The 18,490-nt window shown below is 45.9% G+C and overlaps 1 protein-coding gene across 1 annotated transcript in view; it reads right to left on the minus strand.

Annotated features, from left to right (window-relative positions):
* Positions 1 to 9,832: 9,832 nt before the first annotated feature.
* Positions 9,833 to 18,490, minus strand: part of SLC15A1 (solute carrier family 15 member 1) — a 35,394-nt gene continuing 26,736 nt past the window's right edge. The window contains exons 17-23 of the mRNA XM_013005077.2: positions 18,161 to 18,307; positions 17,450 to 17,499; positions 15,921 to 16,028; positions 15,689 to 15,797; positions 14,501 to 14,644; positions 12,467 to 12,574; positions 9,833 to 10,360 (exon numbers count right to left, since the gene is read on the minus strand). Coding sequence (XP_012860531.1) covers positions 10,154 to 10,360; positions 12,467 to 12,574; positions 14,501 to 14,644; positions 15,689 to 15,797; positions 15,921 to 16,028; positions 17,450 to 17,499; positions 18,161 to 18,307 — 873 coding nt within the window. The 3' untranslated portion in view covers positions 9,833 to 10,153. The remainder of the gene's footprint in view (positions 10,361 to 12,466; positions 12,575 to 14,500; positions 14,645 to 15,688; positions 15,798 to 15,920; positions 16,029 to 17,449; positions 17,500 to 18,160; positions 18,308 to 18,490) is intronic.

Consider the following 18,490-nt stretch of genomic DNA (forward strand, 5'->3'; position numbering starts at 1 on the left):
GGTAACCCTCGCCGAGCCCAGGGTCACGCTCCAGGTAGCGGGTAAATCCATCTCTTTCCTGGTGGATACAGGGGCTACCTATTCTGTGATCCCCTCGGGCCCTACTGTTCCTTCCCAGATCTCTGTAGTGGGAATTGACGGGTCCCCCTCAACCCCTAGGCAAACCCAACCGCTGTTCCGCACGTTTAACAAAACTCCATTCTCGCACTCCTTCCTAGTTATCCCTTCATGCCCAGCCCCACTACTAGGCAGAGACATTTTATCCAAACTAAAAGCTATTATTTCCTTTTCTAGCCCCCCAACCTCCTTTAATCTTCTAATGGTCATGCTCAATAGTCAAGACCACATGCCACAACCCCTTGTCATTTCCCGCCTACCAGAAGTATCACCAAAGGTGTGGGACACAAGCACCCCTCTGTTGCCTCCCACCACACCCCAGTGTTAATCAAGTTAAAAAATCCTGAAGTTTTCCCCAACAGACCAGTTTCCTATTTCCAAAACTCACCGACTAGGCCTTAAGCCCATAATAGACAGGCTGTTAAAACAGGGTCTGCTCACTCCCGTAAATTCCCCTTGCAACACCCCTATTTTACCCGTAAAAAAGCCTAATGGACAATACTGCCTTGTGCAGGACCTCCGCCTAATTAATGCCGCAGTAGTCCCCATCACCCCTATAGTCCCCAATCCCTACACCCTCCTTTCCCAAATCCCTGCAAACACGACCCATTTTACTGTCTTAGATCTCAAGGATGCCTTTTTTACTATTCCCATCCACCTGGACTCCCAGTTTACCATCCGGCCTCAGTCCATTCGAAATACTCTATGGACGGCCCTTCCTTTTCTCCCCTCTCCCTCCCAGCAACAGCCTTCCATTAGCCTCATACTTGCCGTATTTGTCCCTGCTGTGCACCTTAGACAACACGCTAACTCCGCTATTCCTGAGCCCTCTCCAGTCTCCCCTGACCTCCCAAAATCTGTACATCCAGGAGACGCCGTATTAATTAAATCACTAGCACCCAAACCTTTAGCACCTCGGTGAGAAGGTCCATATACAGTCATCCTCACTACCCCCTCGGCAGTCAAGGTTGCAGGCTTGCACTCTTGGGTACACTTGTCGAGGGTAAAACCAGTAACCAAAACTGACCATGGCCACCAGTGGTCTGTCCAGCCTACTGGCCCTCTGTCTCTCCACCTCATTTGCCTCACAGAGCCAGGCAGCCAAGCCTAGTATAACTTTTCCTTTCGCTTGGAGGTTTTTTCTAAGCGAAAATTACACCACGGGACCAAAAAACTGGCAGGGGCATGATATTAAACTAACGGGAAAAGGAAAAATTATTGCCACCACTGACTGCCCCCCCACTGGGTGTGCCTCTGCACTTTTCCTCAACTTTTCCGCCTTTACCGCCTTTAGAGGAGCAGATAAAGGTAAAGAATACAGGAATGCAATATGTTTTCTCTATGACCAAAATTCCAAACCGGCCTGCGCTAAGCATTACATAAACGAAAACGTTGGCTGCCCGTGGAAGTCGTGCACCATTCATTACGCTCACGCTTACCCTATTAGCAAGTCCCACCGATTCTACTGGTCAGGAAGCCAATAGACCCTAACCATCCCAGATCCCTGGGATAGTAGATGGACCAGGCCAGTCGAGGGCGCCTGGTACCACCAATCATGGGACTCCTTTCCCACCTCCAGAATCTTTATCTGGAGGTCCTTGGTGCAAGTCCAATCTACTGTCCACCACATCATTCAGACCCAAGAACAACAGCTCTCCAACCAAATTTCCGAAGTTTCTGAGTCCCCTTTCTCCTGGCTTACATTACGACAACAGGGACTTGCCATCGCCAACCTCACTGGGCTTGGCAGCCTCTCCACTTGCCTCATGTGCATGGCCCTGGAACACCCTCCCCTAGCGGCAGTGCCAGCACCTGCCCTGCCAACTTCACTTAACACAACAACCACACAGCCAGTAACCGTTTCAAATGTACCCCTGTATATGCAACCAGAGGACACGCAGGTGCCATTCTGCTACTCAAACGCATTCTCTCAGTTCTGTAATACGACCCAAACCCCCTCTGGACCAGTGACAGCCCCAGAAGGATTTTTCGTCTGGTGCAACTGCACTCTCACTAAACACCTAAATGTCAGCGCTACTTCCGCCCTCTTGTGCCTACCCGTCACCCTAGTCCCACAGCTCACAATATATACTCCAGCCGAATTCCGGGGCAAGTACGTACAGGTGCATGGCCGCCGAACTAAAAGAGCAATTTTTCTCCCTGTAATTGCAGGTCTATCCTTGGCCTCGTCAGCAGTTGCAGTGGGACTCAGTGGCGGGGCCCTGGAGCACTCCATCACGACAGACAAACTTACCACCCGTTTCCAACTGGCCCTAGATGCCTCTGCAAACTCCCTAGCCTCCCTACAAAGGCAAATAACCTCTCTTGCCCAAGTTACTTTGCAGAACCGTCACACTTTAGACCTCATCACAGCCGAAAAAGGAGGAACCTGTCTCTTCCTTCAGGAGGAATGCTGCTACTATATCAATGAGTCGGGAATTGTGGAAACCAACGTCCAGACCTTAAATAAACTAAATAAAGTCATGAACTACGAAACACCGGATTAAAATGGGGTGAAACCTCATTTTGGTGGAGCTCCTCCTTGTACTCCTTCTTAGCCCCCATATTAGGGCCCATAATTTTAGTTACAATTTTGCTTCTAATTGTCTCTTGCCTTATCCAGCTCTTACAGAGCCAACTCCATGAAATCACCCGCATAGCAGTCCATCAGATGATGTTACAACAATACCAACCTCTTCGCCCTGTGCCGGGCCAGGAATTCCAGTACTCTGCCTGAATACCCCCCCTTCCACTCCTGAACTCGTCACCCTTTTACCAGCAGGAAGCAGCTACAGAAGAGACTGACTCCGCCCCTTTTCACTATAAGGCAGAGTCTGGTATGCCTGGTCTTGGCACAAGGGACTCCATTTTGAATCCGGCACCTTCTTGGTTCTCAGAACTCACCTCTCATGGGCCCCCCTCACATCTGCCTCCCCTTCCCTCCCTGAAAATCACCAGTTCTGAGAACCAGACATCCCTGAGAAAGAATGTTCTTTGAAGATATGTTTACTCCACCCGCCCTGTACCTATAGATAAGATTAACATTCCTTGAAGATGTGTTTATTCCACCGTCCAGGACCTATAGATAAGATTAATGAGCGCTTCCCTTTGAAGCCCCTGTGTGCAGCTGTGCCTGCCACCAGGGGATATAAAAACGCAGCCAGAAATTCCCCTGGCGCGGCTTCACTGGCTCAATACCTGAGTTGCTGAACCCGCCCGCAAGCTTCTCAATAAAGCCTGCATCTAAAACTTTACCAATTGGATCTTTAATTCCGTTTCACACCCCAAAAACCCTTACAGTAGTAACCAGTATCATAGGACATTCACGAAGCATCACAGGCTTGTACGCTAAATGCGGCAGAGTGCTTAGCAATATTAAAGGTTCTAGAAATGTTAACAGCCGCTCTCATCTAAAACGTGAGGCTTCCAAATGAATCCCAGAGGGCATGACAAAAATCGATGACTCAAACGGCCAACTAGATCGAACTTGAACATAAAATTTACTAGAGCAATTTTTAAAAGTCTAAAATAGACACTCAAATTAATATTTTGGCACCCTTAGAGAAATAAAGAACACACACCACATGAAAAAGAATTAGCGGTTAGGTGGGATTAAAACTAGAACAGGCCGACAGGAAAACCATTCATATGTGCACTATAAACACTTCACAAATTATTCTGACTTTTAAGTACAAGCCACAGCCCTGCCATTTCTAACTCAAGCAGTTCGTTTCCGGGTGTTTCCTCCACTGCCCCCAGCCCGTGCTGAATTGTACTGGAACCACCATGCCCTGTGCACCCTTTCAGTTACAGACTTCTGGTTCAGCCTAGAACTTAGAAAGGACATGAAGCATCCAATGTGAGGTTGAGCAAAGGGCAGAAAGCGGAGGTTATTGATATGGCCTGGCCTCTCTTCTACCTACCCCAACCGACATTTCCCTGGTGAGAAGTCACATATCTGATGGCAGGGCCAGACCCAATCCAGGAATACATGTGGCAGCCAACTGAGAAGGGGGGAAAAGAAAAAAGACATAGGTAGTGAGGGAACAGAGCATTAACCCACTCAAGAGGAGGGTACTGTTTCTATCGCCACAGGAGAGGGAGAGAGAGACCAGACTTCAACCCAGTGTGCCCAGACCTGAAAGCAACATACCTGCATGAAGCAGGGAACCAATAGAGAGGTCTGAGGGGCCGGCACCTACCCCAACTACGTGGAAGCCCCCTCCCTCCAATCCCCCCCGCCAGAAGAATTCACTTCTGAGGACAGCACTGAAGTGATGGCTCAGGGAGAGGTGTACGTCTGGTCAGAGCACACAAGAGAAAATGAAGAGGGAAGTATTGTAAGCAGGTCGTTGAATAAACAAAATGAGCAGAGACCGAGTATAGTTTAAAAGGATTATTGGGTCCAAACCCAGACTCATCACTGAGGGACCACACCAGACTCTGTTGAGTGCAGGGTGTGGACCCCAAGGTTCAACTGGGGACAAGATTTTATAGGCCTACAGTTCATTGGGTCACACAGAAAGCATGCAGAACCTTGCATAGTCTTTTAGCTTGAACCAGCGTGTAGTGTTTCTAAGAAGCTACCGGATATAGAAGGGAAACATTGTACAGTTAAGCTGACCTTTACACAAGCGTGGGGTTATCCTGTTTTCTTCTGTTCTTATTGCGACCCTAGAGCAACTTCAACTTTCTTATCGCATTCCTTATCATCACAGGAAGGAGAGAGAGTGGAATGCATCCTGGTCCACCAAACCTCAAGGACAATATTCCTGCTCAGAGCAGACAATGCACAGAGAGGACCATAGGGCCGGCTCCACCATGAGACACGATGTCCCTCACTGACCCACAGCGCTATGGGGAGAGCACTGGAGACACACTGCGGGAATGGTGTCCAATCTGATCCCATCACACCTGAGTGAAACACTAAGGGCAGGGGGGGTGAGGGAGGGGGGAAAATGAGGAGCTGATACCAAGGACTCAAGTAGAAAGAAAATGTTTTGAAAATGATGATGGCAACATGTGTAAACATATGCCTGACACAATGGATGGATGGATGGGTTGTGATAAGAGCTGTAAGAGCCCCCAGTCTGATGATTTAAATAAATACATAATCAAAAGACTAGAAGACCAAAGGTAGAAATCTGATTTGAGTCATTAAAACTTTGCCAGCTGATCACCCCCTCTGATGCACACTGGGCCCCGATCTGCTTTGCAACCTTTTTGTATTTTTGCTTTCTTTTTCTTTGTTCTTATTAGGGTGTATCTTGAAGTGTGAAGTCCCTGGGGTCAATCTCTTGAAGTTGTGTTACGTGATTTTCAGTGTTTCAATCTATGAAACCCACGATTGATGAGCCTCTAGAAACTGCAAGTCGAATAAGGGTTTGGGGGGTGAGGGAGGGGGTACAGTGGAGGTGGTGGGGGAGACGATGTCAAGGAGTCCAGGAAGAAAAAGAATGTTTGGAAACTGGTTGTGGTAGCAATTGTACAATTCTGCTTGATGTGATTGACTATGGAATAATATGATATATGTATTAACTTTCAATTAATAATAAATTATTTTTTAAAAAATAAAAAGGAAACAAACAAAAAAGAAGTTATATCTGAACAGGGGTCGACAAACTTTTGACACAGCGGAGTAAATCCTGTCCTCCACAATAATTTAAAAATTATTTGAAACACACACACACACAAATGAAATCACCATTATCTGAATAAAATCCTTTACAATTTTTGACTTTTACTTCAGAGCCACATGTATGTACCCATAGAGGCACACGGGGCTCCTGAGCCGCAGTGTGCAGACCCTCATCCGGAACACTCCGCTGGTCCTGCCAGTCAGCATTATGTTGGGAAAACGTGGTCAGGTAATATCTTTGTAGTTGTTCCTTGAGTCTGCCCCAACTCTGGTGATGACCCTGTATATGGGAGCAGGGAGCCTGGTCTGCTGCTGCGGTGGTTAGAGATGTAATGTCAACTAGACACTCCTGGCTAAGGGTGGAGTCAGACCTGTCAGTCAGGTCCCAGCGTGATGGCGCTTCCTTCGGGGTGTGGCCCTCTCCTAAGGAGGGCCCTGGGAGACAGAAGAGCCCCCTTTCCTCTCGCTCCTCCTTCACCTGCCTGCTTTCTGGCCACCCTGAAGGTTGCCAGATGCCTGCCATGTGTCCACCGGCCTTGGATCCACACGGCTCTGCACCGCCGGCCTGTGCTCTTCCTGCAGTCTGCGTCATCGCATGTGCCTGCGGAGTCTGAAGAGGGATGCATGGACTAAGAGTTGGACTGGGCTGGCATGCTTTCTTGATATAAGGCTCTCTCTTGTCCATAGATGAGTATCACTGGATTTCTCTCTCGTCAGCCCGGCCTAATGCAGGTGCCACCTTCATGTTCCTTGCTATGTGTGCGTTCTCTGTTCCAGCCCCTAGGCCAATGCACCTCACCGAGGGCCTCCCCTCCCCTCTGCCCGCAGGGTGTCCTCTTCTGGTCACTGGCCTTTCCTATGACATGTCTCCCTGCTCCCCCTCATGAGGCACGTTCTGGTGGTATTTCTTCTTAGACCCATGTGTTTGTTCTCCTGGCAGCTCAGGGTACATTCAGTATTTGGGGGGGACAGCATCACAGATAGAAAAATATATCTTGGTGATTTACTCAGAGTACTCAAACCTGGTGAGCAAAGTATCCAGCCCCTCTCCACCCTCAGATTCTCCTTTAAGGGTCCCTGACTCTGTTAGTCTGGGGACTTCAGAGAAACAAAACCACAGAAACTCATGTGTAAGAGAGAGTTTTATATAAAGGTTAAGTGCACATCAAGAAAACATCCCAACTCAGTGCTGACCAAGCCCACAAGTCCAACATTAACCCATATGTCTGACACCAATCCACAAAGTCCTCCTCCATCTCACAAAACACATGCAATGATGCTCACTGCAGGAGGAAAGCCTAGTGGGTGAATGTGTAATTATCTCAGCTCTGGCAGGGGTCTCTACACAGCTGCTCCAGCACCCAGGGCTGCATTGGGATAAGTCACTGTGGCTTCTCCTCGGGGATGTCTTGCAGGAAGTGAGCCTTGCCAGCTGAAGCAGGAAATCGGCTAAGGCAGCTGCACCCTGATCTGACCATCACAAAGCAAGAGACCCGAGAACTTGAAAGGCGAGGCTCACCGAGCCATTTATCTTTCCGCCCTTCAATTAACCCCACATGCATTTATTGGCCAGGTTCACACAATAAACTAACTACTTCAGTGACATCGTGGAGGTATAATTCCCTTCCCTAAGCAAAGCCCATTACGATGTAGGCATCACGGTAGGCTGAGGAGCATGCAGATGTTCGTTCAAGGATTTTGAAGGTTTTATGTACGAACCACCCTCAAACAAAGCACTTTTAAGACCTTTGCCCAGTGCTCTGCTTTACAGAAGACCAGACAGCTTGCAGATAGCTATGTGACTGCAAGCTGCTGAAAGCCACACAGGAGCCGATAGAAAAGTTAGGATCAAATTTCTTTCATTTATTGGCAAGAGAAGGGCAATGACAACCGAGAGCCCATTGTTGTAATGCATGGTTGCCTTGATTAAGGTATAATCTGTACATTTCAAGGCACCTCACCACAGATCAGACTCCCTTAGATTGAATTTTTCTCGGTAGAATTTGTTCACTCAAATTCAGTCAAATCCTAACCTGATTGTATTACAGTAACTCGTTTAGTTCTCTGCCTCTTCCACCTTGATTTAATAGCCTGACAGGTTTAGGGTATTGATTTTAAAAAGACACCTGCCACATGGAATTAACAAATGTGAGGGGGCTTTAAAAAGTTCCAATGATCTTTTAGCTTCATTTTCCCATGAATTTTTTTTTGAAGCCCCAGCATAACAAAGAGACTTAATGTGAACAAGATAAACGTAGTATTCAGTCTCACGCCATGCAAGTGTGTTATGATGTGCTGCCAGGTTCAGAGAAGAGACAGCATGGGGTGGGGGGAAGAAGCGAGCAGGTAGCTCCTTGGGGAAGTGATCCCTACTCCCGAGAATGAAGAGGAGCTAGAGGTGGCTCGGTAAAAGGGACTGGGGAGGGAATCAGTGTCTCAGCTCACGTTTGTTACTGCTCTTGGCTTGGAGAGGAGAACTTGATGCATTTCAGGAACAAGAAGTTCAGTGTTGATTGGATCGGGGTGAGTACAGGAGAGAAAGGAGATGTGTCTGGGGTATGGATGAGTGGGGGGCCTCAATTAAGAAATGTGGGTTGAGAGAGCCATCGTAGAGAACCGTATTCTGGGTCTGGCACCCGGGAATGGCAAAGTGAGAAACACACATGGAAGAATTAGGCATTTAGTGTTAACATTTTGGAAAATTTTTATTCAAGCAATAAGTTCTCGGGAACACTGAGAAAAATACAAGGCGGTGCGCGTGTGCATGCACACACAGAGCCTGGAGATAAAAGAAACATACAAATCTAGGAGGGAGGTCAGACAGGACAACTACAAATAGTAGACATACTTTTCTAAACTACAATACCCAAGTGTGCAGCCATCCTCCATCAATGTCTGCACACTTCGGATGGCAAGTTCCCATCTCTCTAACCTTCCCCAGAGAATACAGCGCTTCCATTCACACCACATCAAAACAGCTCTCTCCATATCTTCGGGGGACGCGAATCATGTTCCGTTTAAGTGTCCTTTGAGTTGTGGGAACAAGAAGTCTGAGGGGGCACGATCAGGGCTGTGGGGTGCATGGGGTAAGGTTTCCCAGTGAAATTCTCCCAGGATAGCCCTTGCTACCCTCGAAGAATGGGCAGGTACCTGGTCATGATGGGGATTTTCCTGTCCTTTTTTTCACCAATGCAATTTTCTGGAAACATCTTCCTAGTACCCCGCCCCCACCCCCCATGATTGTCATGTATTCTTCGAGAAAACCCAGATGGTCTCTTTGGAATCCCCCCTCAACAGGCACCATCACCTTCTGATCTGACCTTTCTGCCCTGGGTTTAACTAGCTCAGTAGCTCTCCTTGGAAGCAAGCCACTGTTTTGATTGAGCTCCTTTTTTGAAAGTACCCTACTGACACGAAAAGAGAAAAGTCAACAACCTTCCCCACCTGCCATCGAGTTGACTCTGATTCATAATGGCACTAAGACAAGTCTGCCCTGAGAACACGTGTCTGCAGCCAGCCAGCCGCTGTCACAGGGGCACGTTTCAACACGCTTTGTTAGGGATAAAGAAGCCCGTTCAGGATGTGCTGGCAGCCCGCCAGCCACCGTTGAACTTCCCCTCGGGTACTCACGGGTGCCACCCTGGGACACGCAGGGCCAGCTGCAAACCGAGCTCCTCAGCATGACGCTCACGTCCCGTGATGTGTCACCCACAGGGTTGGCTTCCGTGCATGCTTCTATCAACTTTTGAAGAAACGCGGATGAGAATGTCCTGTGCTTTTATCATCAGCTATTAAAGATCTGTCACCTTCCCTAACAACACATGGACAATTGCTTTTAAGAACAGGAATTTTTTGGGTGCCCTTGAAACGCCAAAAATCTCACCAGCCCTTACCCGAATGGTCTTCGGACTTATGCAGGATTTAAAAGGACGTAGGGGCCAATGATTCAAACTGGAAAGGGAAGGTTATCAGAGAAGCCCACCATGGGAAACGACGTAAATTCCCTCTGAGCATGGGGCCCTGCCTCGCTCAAGATGCTTTCTAAGTGTGCGACAATGCAGACACCACAGCACTCCATTGACTTCTCAAAAACCTCCGTCCAATGACTTTATTCTTTGTGAGATGGAAGGGGGTGAGATGTAAAGTACACAGTCGGTGCTGTAAAAGGGCTGAGTTTTAAATAAGAGTTCTCTTTTTTTAAAAAAGACAGAAAGAAAGAAAAGAAAAGAAAAGAAAAGAAAAAAGACTCTTCCAAAGTTTGATGCTCACTGCTGACTTGGTTTGGGCAACGTTTTGCAATGGTGCCCATCAAGGGCCACGGCCATGGCCTGTCCTACCAGCTGGGGCCAGAAGTCAGTGTGTCTGCATCCAGTCTCTCCTCCTCCGGGCTCTGGCCCTTCACATCTGGGTCTGTGAGGTGGGCTCCTTTACACCATACTGGTTATGCTTTTCAAAGTTCTTCTTCTTCTCCTCCGCCTCCTCCTCCTCCTCATCAAATTGAGCTTCGATCTCGGCCGGATTGACGTACGTATAAAATCGAGCCATGATGGCAAATATGATGCAGACGGCCAGAAGCAATGCAGCGAACAGAATGTACTCCGCCCACTTCAAAGGCATTGGGAGTTGCCACCACGGAGGGGGGGGAAAAGACAAAACAAACAAACCGCACGTTATACTCATGTATGTCCCTCATGTATATTTCCTGCGATCTCCACAGGCAGCAGGATACTTTAACTTGTTATGGAAAACCAGTGGGGAACTCTCACAGATGCCGCAGCAGCAGAGCGGCTGGTGGCCGCTACCACACGGATGCACCGTGGTCGGCGACTGCCACCGAGCCAGTGGGGCCAGCGTTTCTTGAACGCCCAAGTAGGCAGGTCACGTGTTCCTGACAGCCCAATAGGCCAGAAGCCCAAGACAATCAGATGGGAAAACAACATTTCTGAACACTCCCTGCCTTCGGACACATGTATAGCTGGCCCCTGGAAGGGTGGGGACCAGAGAGTGTCTACTAATATCCTTGAGGGAGTAAAACTGTGCTGAACTGTGGCTTGTTAGGACCTCCCTCCCAGCCCTCTCCTTGGCAACACCTGGAGCTTAGGAGAACGTGGCATCAGTACAGACCATCCCTATGAGTTCCAAGATGCTGAAGAGCTGGGTTGGCTGTTCACCTGCCAGCAAAGACCCCTCTCAACTAAGGTGGAAACTTCGAGCAATTTTTAGAATAGTGCTCACATTAGGTACTGGCATACCTTGTTTCATTGCAGTTGGCTTCATTGTGCCAGGAGGATAATGTGTGCGTATGTTTTTGTTGTTGTTTTTAAAGAAATGGAAAATCTGTGGCAACCATGCCTTTAGCAAATCTCTCAGTGCCACCCCCAACCCCTCCCAGCGTGTGCTCACATCATGTCTCTGGGTTACATTTCAATCATCCTCAAAATATTTCAAACTTTTTCATAATGCTGTTACACACTTAATTAAAAAACAAAACAACTCTCACTACCATCGAGTCAATACTCACTCACAGCGACCCTCTAGAACAGGGCAGAACTGCCCCTGTGACTTTGAGACTTTACTGGAGTAAAAAGCCGTATCTTTCTCCCTAAGGAGCTGCTGGTGGTTTTGAACTGCTGACCTTGCGGACTGCAGCCTAACTCATAACCACTACACCACCAGGGCTCCTACACACTTAATAAATGATAGTCTAGTATAAGGATCACTTGTAGATGCCCTGGGAAACCAGGAACTCCGTGTGACTCTCCTTATTTATTTATTATTTTTTAAAAATAATTTTATTAGGGGCTCATACAACTCTTATCCCAATCCATACACACATCAATTGTGTTAAGTGCATTTGTACAGTCATTGTCCTCGTCATTCTCAAAACATTTTCTCTCCACTTAAACCCCCAACATTAGGTCCTCATTTTTCCCCTCCCTCCCCGTTCCCCCTCCCTCATGAGCCCTTGATAGTTTATGAATTGGTATTTTGTCATATCTTGCCCTGTCCTATGTCTCCCTTCACCCACTTTTCGGTTGTCTGTCCCCCAGGGAGGAGGTCATATATAGTTCCTTGTAATTGGTTCCCTCTTTCCTACCCATTCTCCCTTTACCCTCCCTGTTTCGCCACTCACACCACTGGTCCTGTAAGGCTCATCCACCCTGGATTCCCTGTATTTCCAGTTCCTATCTGTACCAGTGTACATCCTCTGGTCTAGCTACACTTGCAAGGTTGAATTTGGTGACTCTCCTTATTGTGATAGCCGCTTCACGGAACTGACCCTGTGATATTGTGAGGGACGGCTGTATTATGAAAACTTCTGAGTGAAATGTCTGACTTAGCGCCAGGGAGCTATAGTCACTGAAGATAGAGTGGCTGGTGGCTGCCATCGGGCAGATGCACAGTGGTCAGCGACTGCCACAAAGCTCAAGTGATCAGCTTTCCTTGAATGCCCAAGTATATAGTATTTTTCTGACAGCCCGACGGGCCAGAAACATAAGCTAGGAAAGACCTTTCCTTTGATAATAAACCACAAGTGTTAGCCCAACCCTGTTAGTGTCTATTTCGTTGTCCAACTGCATGATTTCCAGCCTCAGCTGGGGGGTCCGGCAGTTTCAGGCCCCCATTCGCCCAGACGGCAGCTGAGAGAGTCGCCATGATGACCACCCACAGAGAAGACAGGAACGCACAACCTCCTTTTCTGCCCAGTACCTGCTCGCTGAACTGGCCCGCCCCTGCCACAATCAGCACAATGATGTTGCCAACAGCCACGGTCAACAGCCATCCTGCTTGCAGCACCGACTTCATGTTGGAAGGAGCCTGTGGACACAACGCACAGGGAATTTGAACCCGAGGCAACCGCAGAGCAGGAGAACACACTTGAAGGTTCCTTTCATGCAGCAGCCAAATGCTGAAATGCCTTTGGGGAGTCAGGCTGATACAAAGGATAAGCACACAGGGAGCCAGACGCCCAAACACGGATGCTGTATCAGCGTACACAACTTTTCAACGTGCATCTGCAAAGCTGGTATCTTGGCTGGTTGACAAATCTACCTAGGGACCAATTCCTCTTCGAGAGGCGAGTTCCCAAGCAGAGTCATCCCATACAACATTTCCCCCCCTTCAAACAGAAGCTGATCTCTGCAGCAAGCTTGCTGTTCTGTGAGCTCCCCTGTCATTTCATCCCAACCTCTCTTCATGTTCTTGTCGCCTAAATGACAGTCCCCACTGAGCGTGAGACAGCTCATTGCAGAAAGGGGTGACTGAACTCACATCGCCTGCTGACACGACACATCTCAGAGGTGCTAGGCAATCGAACTGCTGCTTGACTATAGTGACTGTAACTGTGGTTTTGATGAAATGGTTCAGAAATGAAGCAATTCAGGCACCAGCAAAATTTGTCTCGTTAGCCTAGTGCTAATTAATGAACTACTTTTCTTCTAAACTTGTTTTATCTTGTTTCAAAGTCAGGATGTATTCCACATATTTCCTGGGAGCTACAAAACAACTTCAATGGAAACATGAGGACAGAAACCTGCAGACGAACACTGTTATGAATAGTTGATATCCTTCGGTTGTTTCAGAATGTAGACTCTACTGGCTATTATGACCAGGATAACCTTAAAGTTCACTGCCATTGAGTCAATGCTGACTCATTGCAAGCCCCTGGTGGGTTTCTAAGATTGTAACTGTTTATGGAAGTCCAGTCTTTCTCTGGAGGAGCTGTTGGTGGTTTCGAACTGCTGACTATGTGGATCACAGCCCAATGCATAACCACTGTACCACCAGGGCTCCTAATCACGATCTGGATAGCAGTCACTAATACAGTTTTTTCTACCTAGGTTTGGTGCTTGAATTTCTATCATGTAACAGTGAGAATACATGCACGTGCATGTGGTGTGTATACATCCATGCTGCTGTAAAGACAAGACAGTGATCTCAAGGACCCTGTTCTATAGAAAATACTCTTTTTCTTCCCCTAGAATTTTTAAAACCTTGTATGAACATATGGCTATATGAGATTAAATTAACTACCAGTTAGTATGACCCCAATCAAGGGGAGCAGAGAACAGAATTATATGTGAATGGATATATTGGATGGTGTAAGAAGCCACAATAAATAAATAAGGGTTCCCCAGGGGGAGGTGTGGAAGGAAGGGATAAAGGGGGGGCTGATATCAAGAAGTTCAAGAAGAAAGAAAATGTCTTGAAACGGACTGTGGTAGCAATGGTAGAATACTGCTGGGTGGGATTGAACTATGGAATGTTGGGCTATTGGTAAGAGCTCCCAATAAAATTATTTAAATAAATAAATAACCAGTTAGTTGTAGACTGGCAACTAACAACAAGCATTTTTTTTTTTTAAGGCTGGAATATTGTTGTCGTTGTGTGGGGGTTGTTATTGTCATGTACTATTGAGTCAGTTCTGACTCATAGTGACCCCGTGTGTAAGAGAACAAAACACTGCCCAGTCCTGCCCCATCCTCACACCCATCCCCATGTGTAAGCACATCATGGCGGCCACTGTGTCAATCTTTCACATGGAGGGTCTCCTGCTCTTCACTGACCCTCTACCTGAGCAAGCATGATGTCCTTCTCTAAGGACGTGTCCCTCCTAAACACATGCCAAAGCACGTGATTTGAAGTTTCACCATCCTTGCTTCTACGGAGCATTCTGGTTGGATTTCTTCCCACACAGATAGGTTCAGCAGGGGTGGGGTAATACAAATTAAATTGACAAAGCACCTGTGAATACGAGAATTCCAGTCCGGTGACCGAGAAGACTACTTCTCCACACGTGAGAAGGAAGTACTGGGGGATCTGCAGAGCCATGTTCACCGTGTTGGGTGCAATGTCTTCAACTTCTTCTATCTTGGGGCAGCCATCACTCTAAAACAAGGCCAAAAGGGACGAAGAGCGGGGAGGGAGCGTTAAGAGCCAATTGTGCTGATGTATAGACAACTCTTTTGAGAAGCGGTTCAACTCGTATGATATTTTAATATTACAGCAAGAAAACTACTAAAAGAAAGAAAGAAAGTAGCCAGACTTGACCTACGGTTACCATGGCTGAAGGAGGAAAAGTGTTTGCTGGGCTTAGGGGCACTGAGTTCATTTAATGGTGGTGGAACAACTTGGAGAGGGATAGCAATAATGATTGTACAACACAAAGAGTATAGGCACTGAATTATACACGTGGAAGTTGTTGAATTGGTGGATGTTTCGGTGTGTCTATTTTTGCCAAAATTGAAAAGAAAAAATTAAATGAATAACAATGAGTCAGGGGGAAAAATAAAATGTTCTAAAATTTATTTTTGTAATGGTTGTACAACTCTTCTTGATATGGTTGATCTATTAAATTGTATGATATGTGGATGAAGCTGTTTAAACTGCTTAAAACGGTTTTTAAAAAGGGTGGGGTGTGGAGGGGAAGAATCAAAGTCAAGATTTCTTTTATTTTTTTAAAAAGTTCATATAGGGAAATTGAGTTTTACCTTCTAGAGTTAAGCCATAAGATTTGTTAAGTAAGTAGACATTTTACAAGTAAATTTTTAATGCTATATTTTGTACTTAAGATGGAGTAGCCTTCGTGGGAATTGAAAATAGAGTATTGTTTTCCTCTTAAATAGGAGAGTAGCTTAGAAGTCATCTTTATTTAAACCACTGCCATCTCTTTGCACTACAAGTTCCTAGCCTCCGTGATGATAGTTTATAAGGACGTATCTTAGCCAGAGTAAGTCAATGTGTTTAATTTTATTCCAATGGTTAACTTAAATCAATGATAAATACAGTGAGGAGTAAATGGTTCTAAGTCCATTTAAAATGCTTATCCTAATATTACTCTGATTATGTCATTACTAAATCCTAAACATTTATAAGGATCTAGATCAATAAAGTTTGAGTATAATCTTTGATTCAGTGCTAAGAATTACTAACCTGCCTCACAATTATGTAGGTATATGCACTGCCAAATTCAAGGCTGGAAGATGAAAACTCCTTTGTACAGGTTGGCGGAATAGCTGATGAGCTTATGTTGATGTTTTTTCTATGAAAAGAAAGGATAATATAGGTTAACACTCTTGGAAGTAACAACTTGGATGTATGGCTTTAAAGAAAGAGACTTGATATCCTTGAACTTTGGAGCAAGGTGTCCAGTGAGGATACTTACACGCCAGAAGGAAAAAACTGATATTCGCTGGCATTATTAGTATTGATATTATTATAAACTTTCCCATCCATCACAACGGTGATGTTATCATTGAAAGTATTGACAAATCTGAAAGAGAAAACCATGCATCTTACAATTGAACCTCAGCATTATCCAGGTTGTGCAGCTTGACCTTGGGCAATGTTCTCTTTCTGCAGGTAACTTAATGAGGCTTGCAGAAAATCTCTGGTAGCAACCCTAGGCTTGCTTTTGCTTCCTTGCTCATAAGTGCATGCTTAATGGAATTTATTAAAATCAACATGGATCTAGGCCAGATGCTGTCCTGAGTTCTTTGTAACTCCTAACTAGTTCCATATTTTGGAGTTCTAGGTGGGGGTTGAAATCTATATTGATGGGTCCCTTCCCCTTCAGGAAGGCAGCCAAGCCTTTGAGTTTCTTCTTCAGAGGTTTTAGAGCTAAAGTTGTGCAGGACCCAGAGGAGGTGGCTTTGTACCTAAAGACAGTCCCCAGCCAGAGCTTGCAGTGGGGATGGGAGGAAAGACTGTCACTTCCCTTTCCTTCTCTGACCTGGGGGAGGTGAGAGCACCAAGGATGGGTGAGGAAGGAGTAGGCTAACCTAGCAGTGAGAGAGAGTTCTGAGTAACTTCTCTAAGGAGGTAGAGACCTGTGTGTGCAGGTTCTAGAACAAGAGTAAGCCGCATCCCTTTTGCTGCAATGTAGCTTAGAACGGAACACCCCATAAGGCCATCAGGCCAAGGCTGGCAGTCTTAGCAGGGTTCCCTGTGCCTAAGCTTTGCATGAAACCAAGTGGGCCATTTGTCTTCAAAGGATCCTGCAGGAGGCAAACCCAGTGGGCACAGACAGTGTACAGAGAGGACCACAGGGCCGGCCCCACCACGATACACGATGTCTATTTTAGTGGCTAGATTTTTCAGACAGATTCTTTATATGCAGACAGTGATGTCATTTTTGAGTAGGGATTGTAATTCTTCCTTTCCAATTGGAATGCTTTTTACTTCTTTTGCTCGTCTATTTTAGTGGCTAGGTTTTTTTCAGAAGTATTCTGAATAGGAATGGGGTGAGTGAGAAACCTTATCTTTTCCAGTTTTAGGGGTAAGAAGTCAAACTTTTACTAGTAAGCACAGCTGAGGTGGCATAGTTGGTTAAGCCTGAGCTGCTAATTGCAAGGTTTGCAGTTGAAACTCACCTGCAGCCCTATGGGAAAGAGATAAAGCTGTCTGCTCCCATAAATATTTGCAATCTCAGAAACTCTACTGTGCGTGTGCATAAGGAACCCTGGGGGCATATGGGTCATGAGCCCACCAGCTGTGCTCCCAGAGAAACCTGAGGCTCTCTGCTCCTGTGAATATGTGCAGCCTCAGAAGCGCAGGGGGCGCTTCTACTCTGTCCTTATAGGGTTTCTAGAAATCAAAACCTAGCTGGTAAAAGTGAGTTTTCTTTCTTTTTTTATGGGTATGCATTACTTCCATAAGCTACTACTTTAACTCAAGTTTTAAAGAAATATATACCTGATTCCATTTTCTCCTTTCTCTGGTTTCTTAGTAAGGCCATCCTTTACCTAAGAGAGAAAACAGTAATATAAAAACCATTTGCAAAACCAGATTATTTAGAATAAATTCAGACAAACATTTCAGCTTTTACAAAGGAGAGAGCGAGGTTCATATCTATTGTAGTCTCTTAGGACATCATGATTACATTGAAGGGCTCTGTTTCTTTAATCATGGGCTTCCTTGAGGGTAACATGAGCTTCTAAGACTTTAGATGCCACTCAGCAGGTCCCTAATTAAAGGCAGGCCCATATAAGACTTCTGTAGGAAATAATTTAAATCTACTTTCCACAATTTTAGATATATTTTATAACTTCTTTAGATGCCCAAAGTCTCAGTTTATGGCACATCTACCTAGTCTTCTGCATTTTGTCATAAGACCTTATGTTAAATGTATCTATATTGCTTTCACCCAATATACTCATATTTTTCTCAGCAACTGCTCTGATTTTCCAATCTCTCAGTAGAAATTATGACTGATATAGCCCCCTTCCTTACCAACCAACAGTCAAGTTTTTCCTGGGAGGTTAAATGGCTTGTTTCTTGAAGAAGGCAGGTATGTATGATTATCTAAACAACTACTGCAGGGGGTAAGACAAAATCATGTCACAAAGCAACTCTGTCATCAACATCACAAACAGTAGCATCCGTTGTAGGTGTTCAACTACTTACCACTCGGTAAGAGTTCGGGTCCCACACCAGAAGGGTGTAGCGATGGCTGGGCTCAAAGGTATGAATTACTGGAGTGTCTTGAAGCCCTTTAGAGACAATGCTTATATTTGGCAGTGTGTCTATATTAAAAGTCCTGAATTCGCTTTTCTGTAGGCAAGGGGGGAAAAGAGTCATAGTTAATATGAGATAAGTTTCTTTGGAGTCTTTCTGCACAGTGGCACATTGTTTAACACCCCAAACTCATGTTCAAAGACATCGGGAAATGTGCGTGGGGGTGGGAAATGAGAGAGTTGCATCTGTTTGCCAAACCCTCCAATTCAGCATTAAGAA

Source organism: Echinops telfairi, unplaced genomic scaffold (genome assembly GCF_000313985.2).
Source record: "Echinops telfairi isolate 266 unplaced genomic scaffold, ASM31398v2 ScPeMD7_7467;HRSCAF=8505_0, whole genome shotgun sequence".
In the NCBI taxonomy this organism is placed as follows: domain Eukaryota; kingdom Metazoa; phylum Chordata; class Mammalia; order Afrosoricida; family Tenrecidae; genus Echinops; species Echinops telfairi.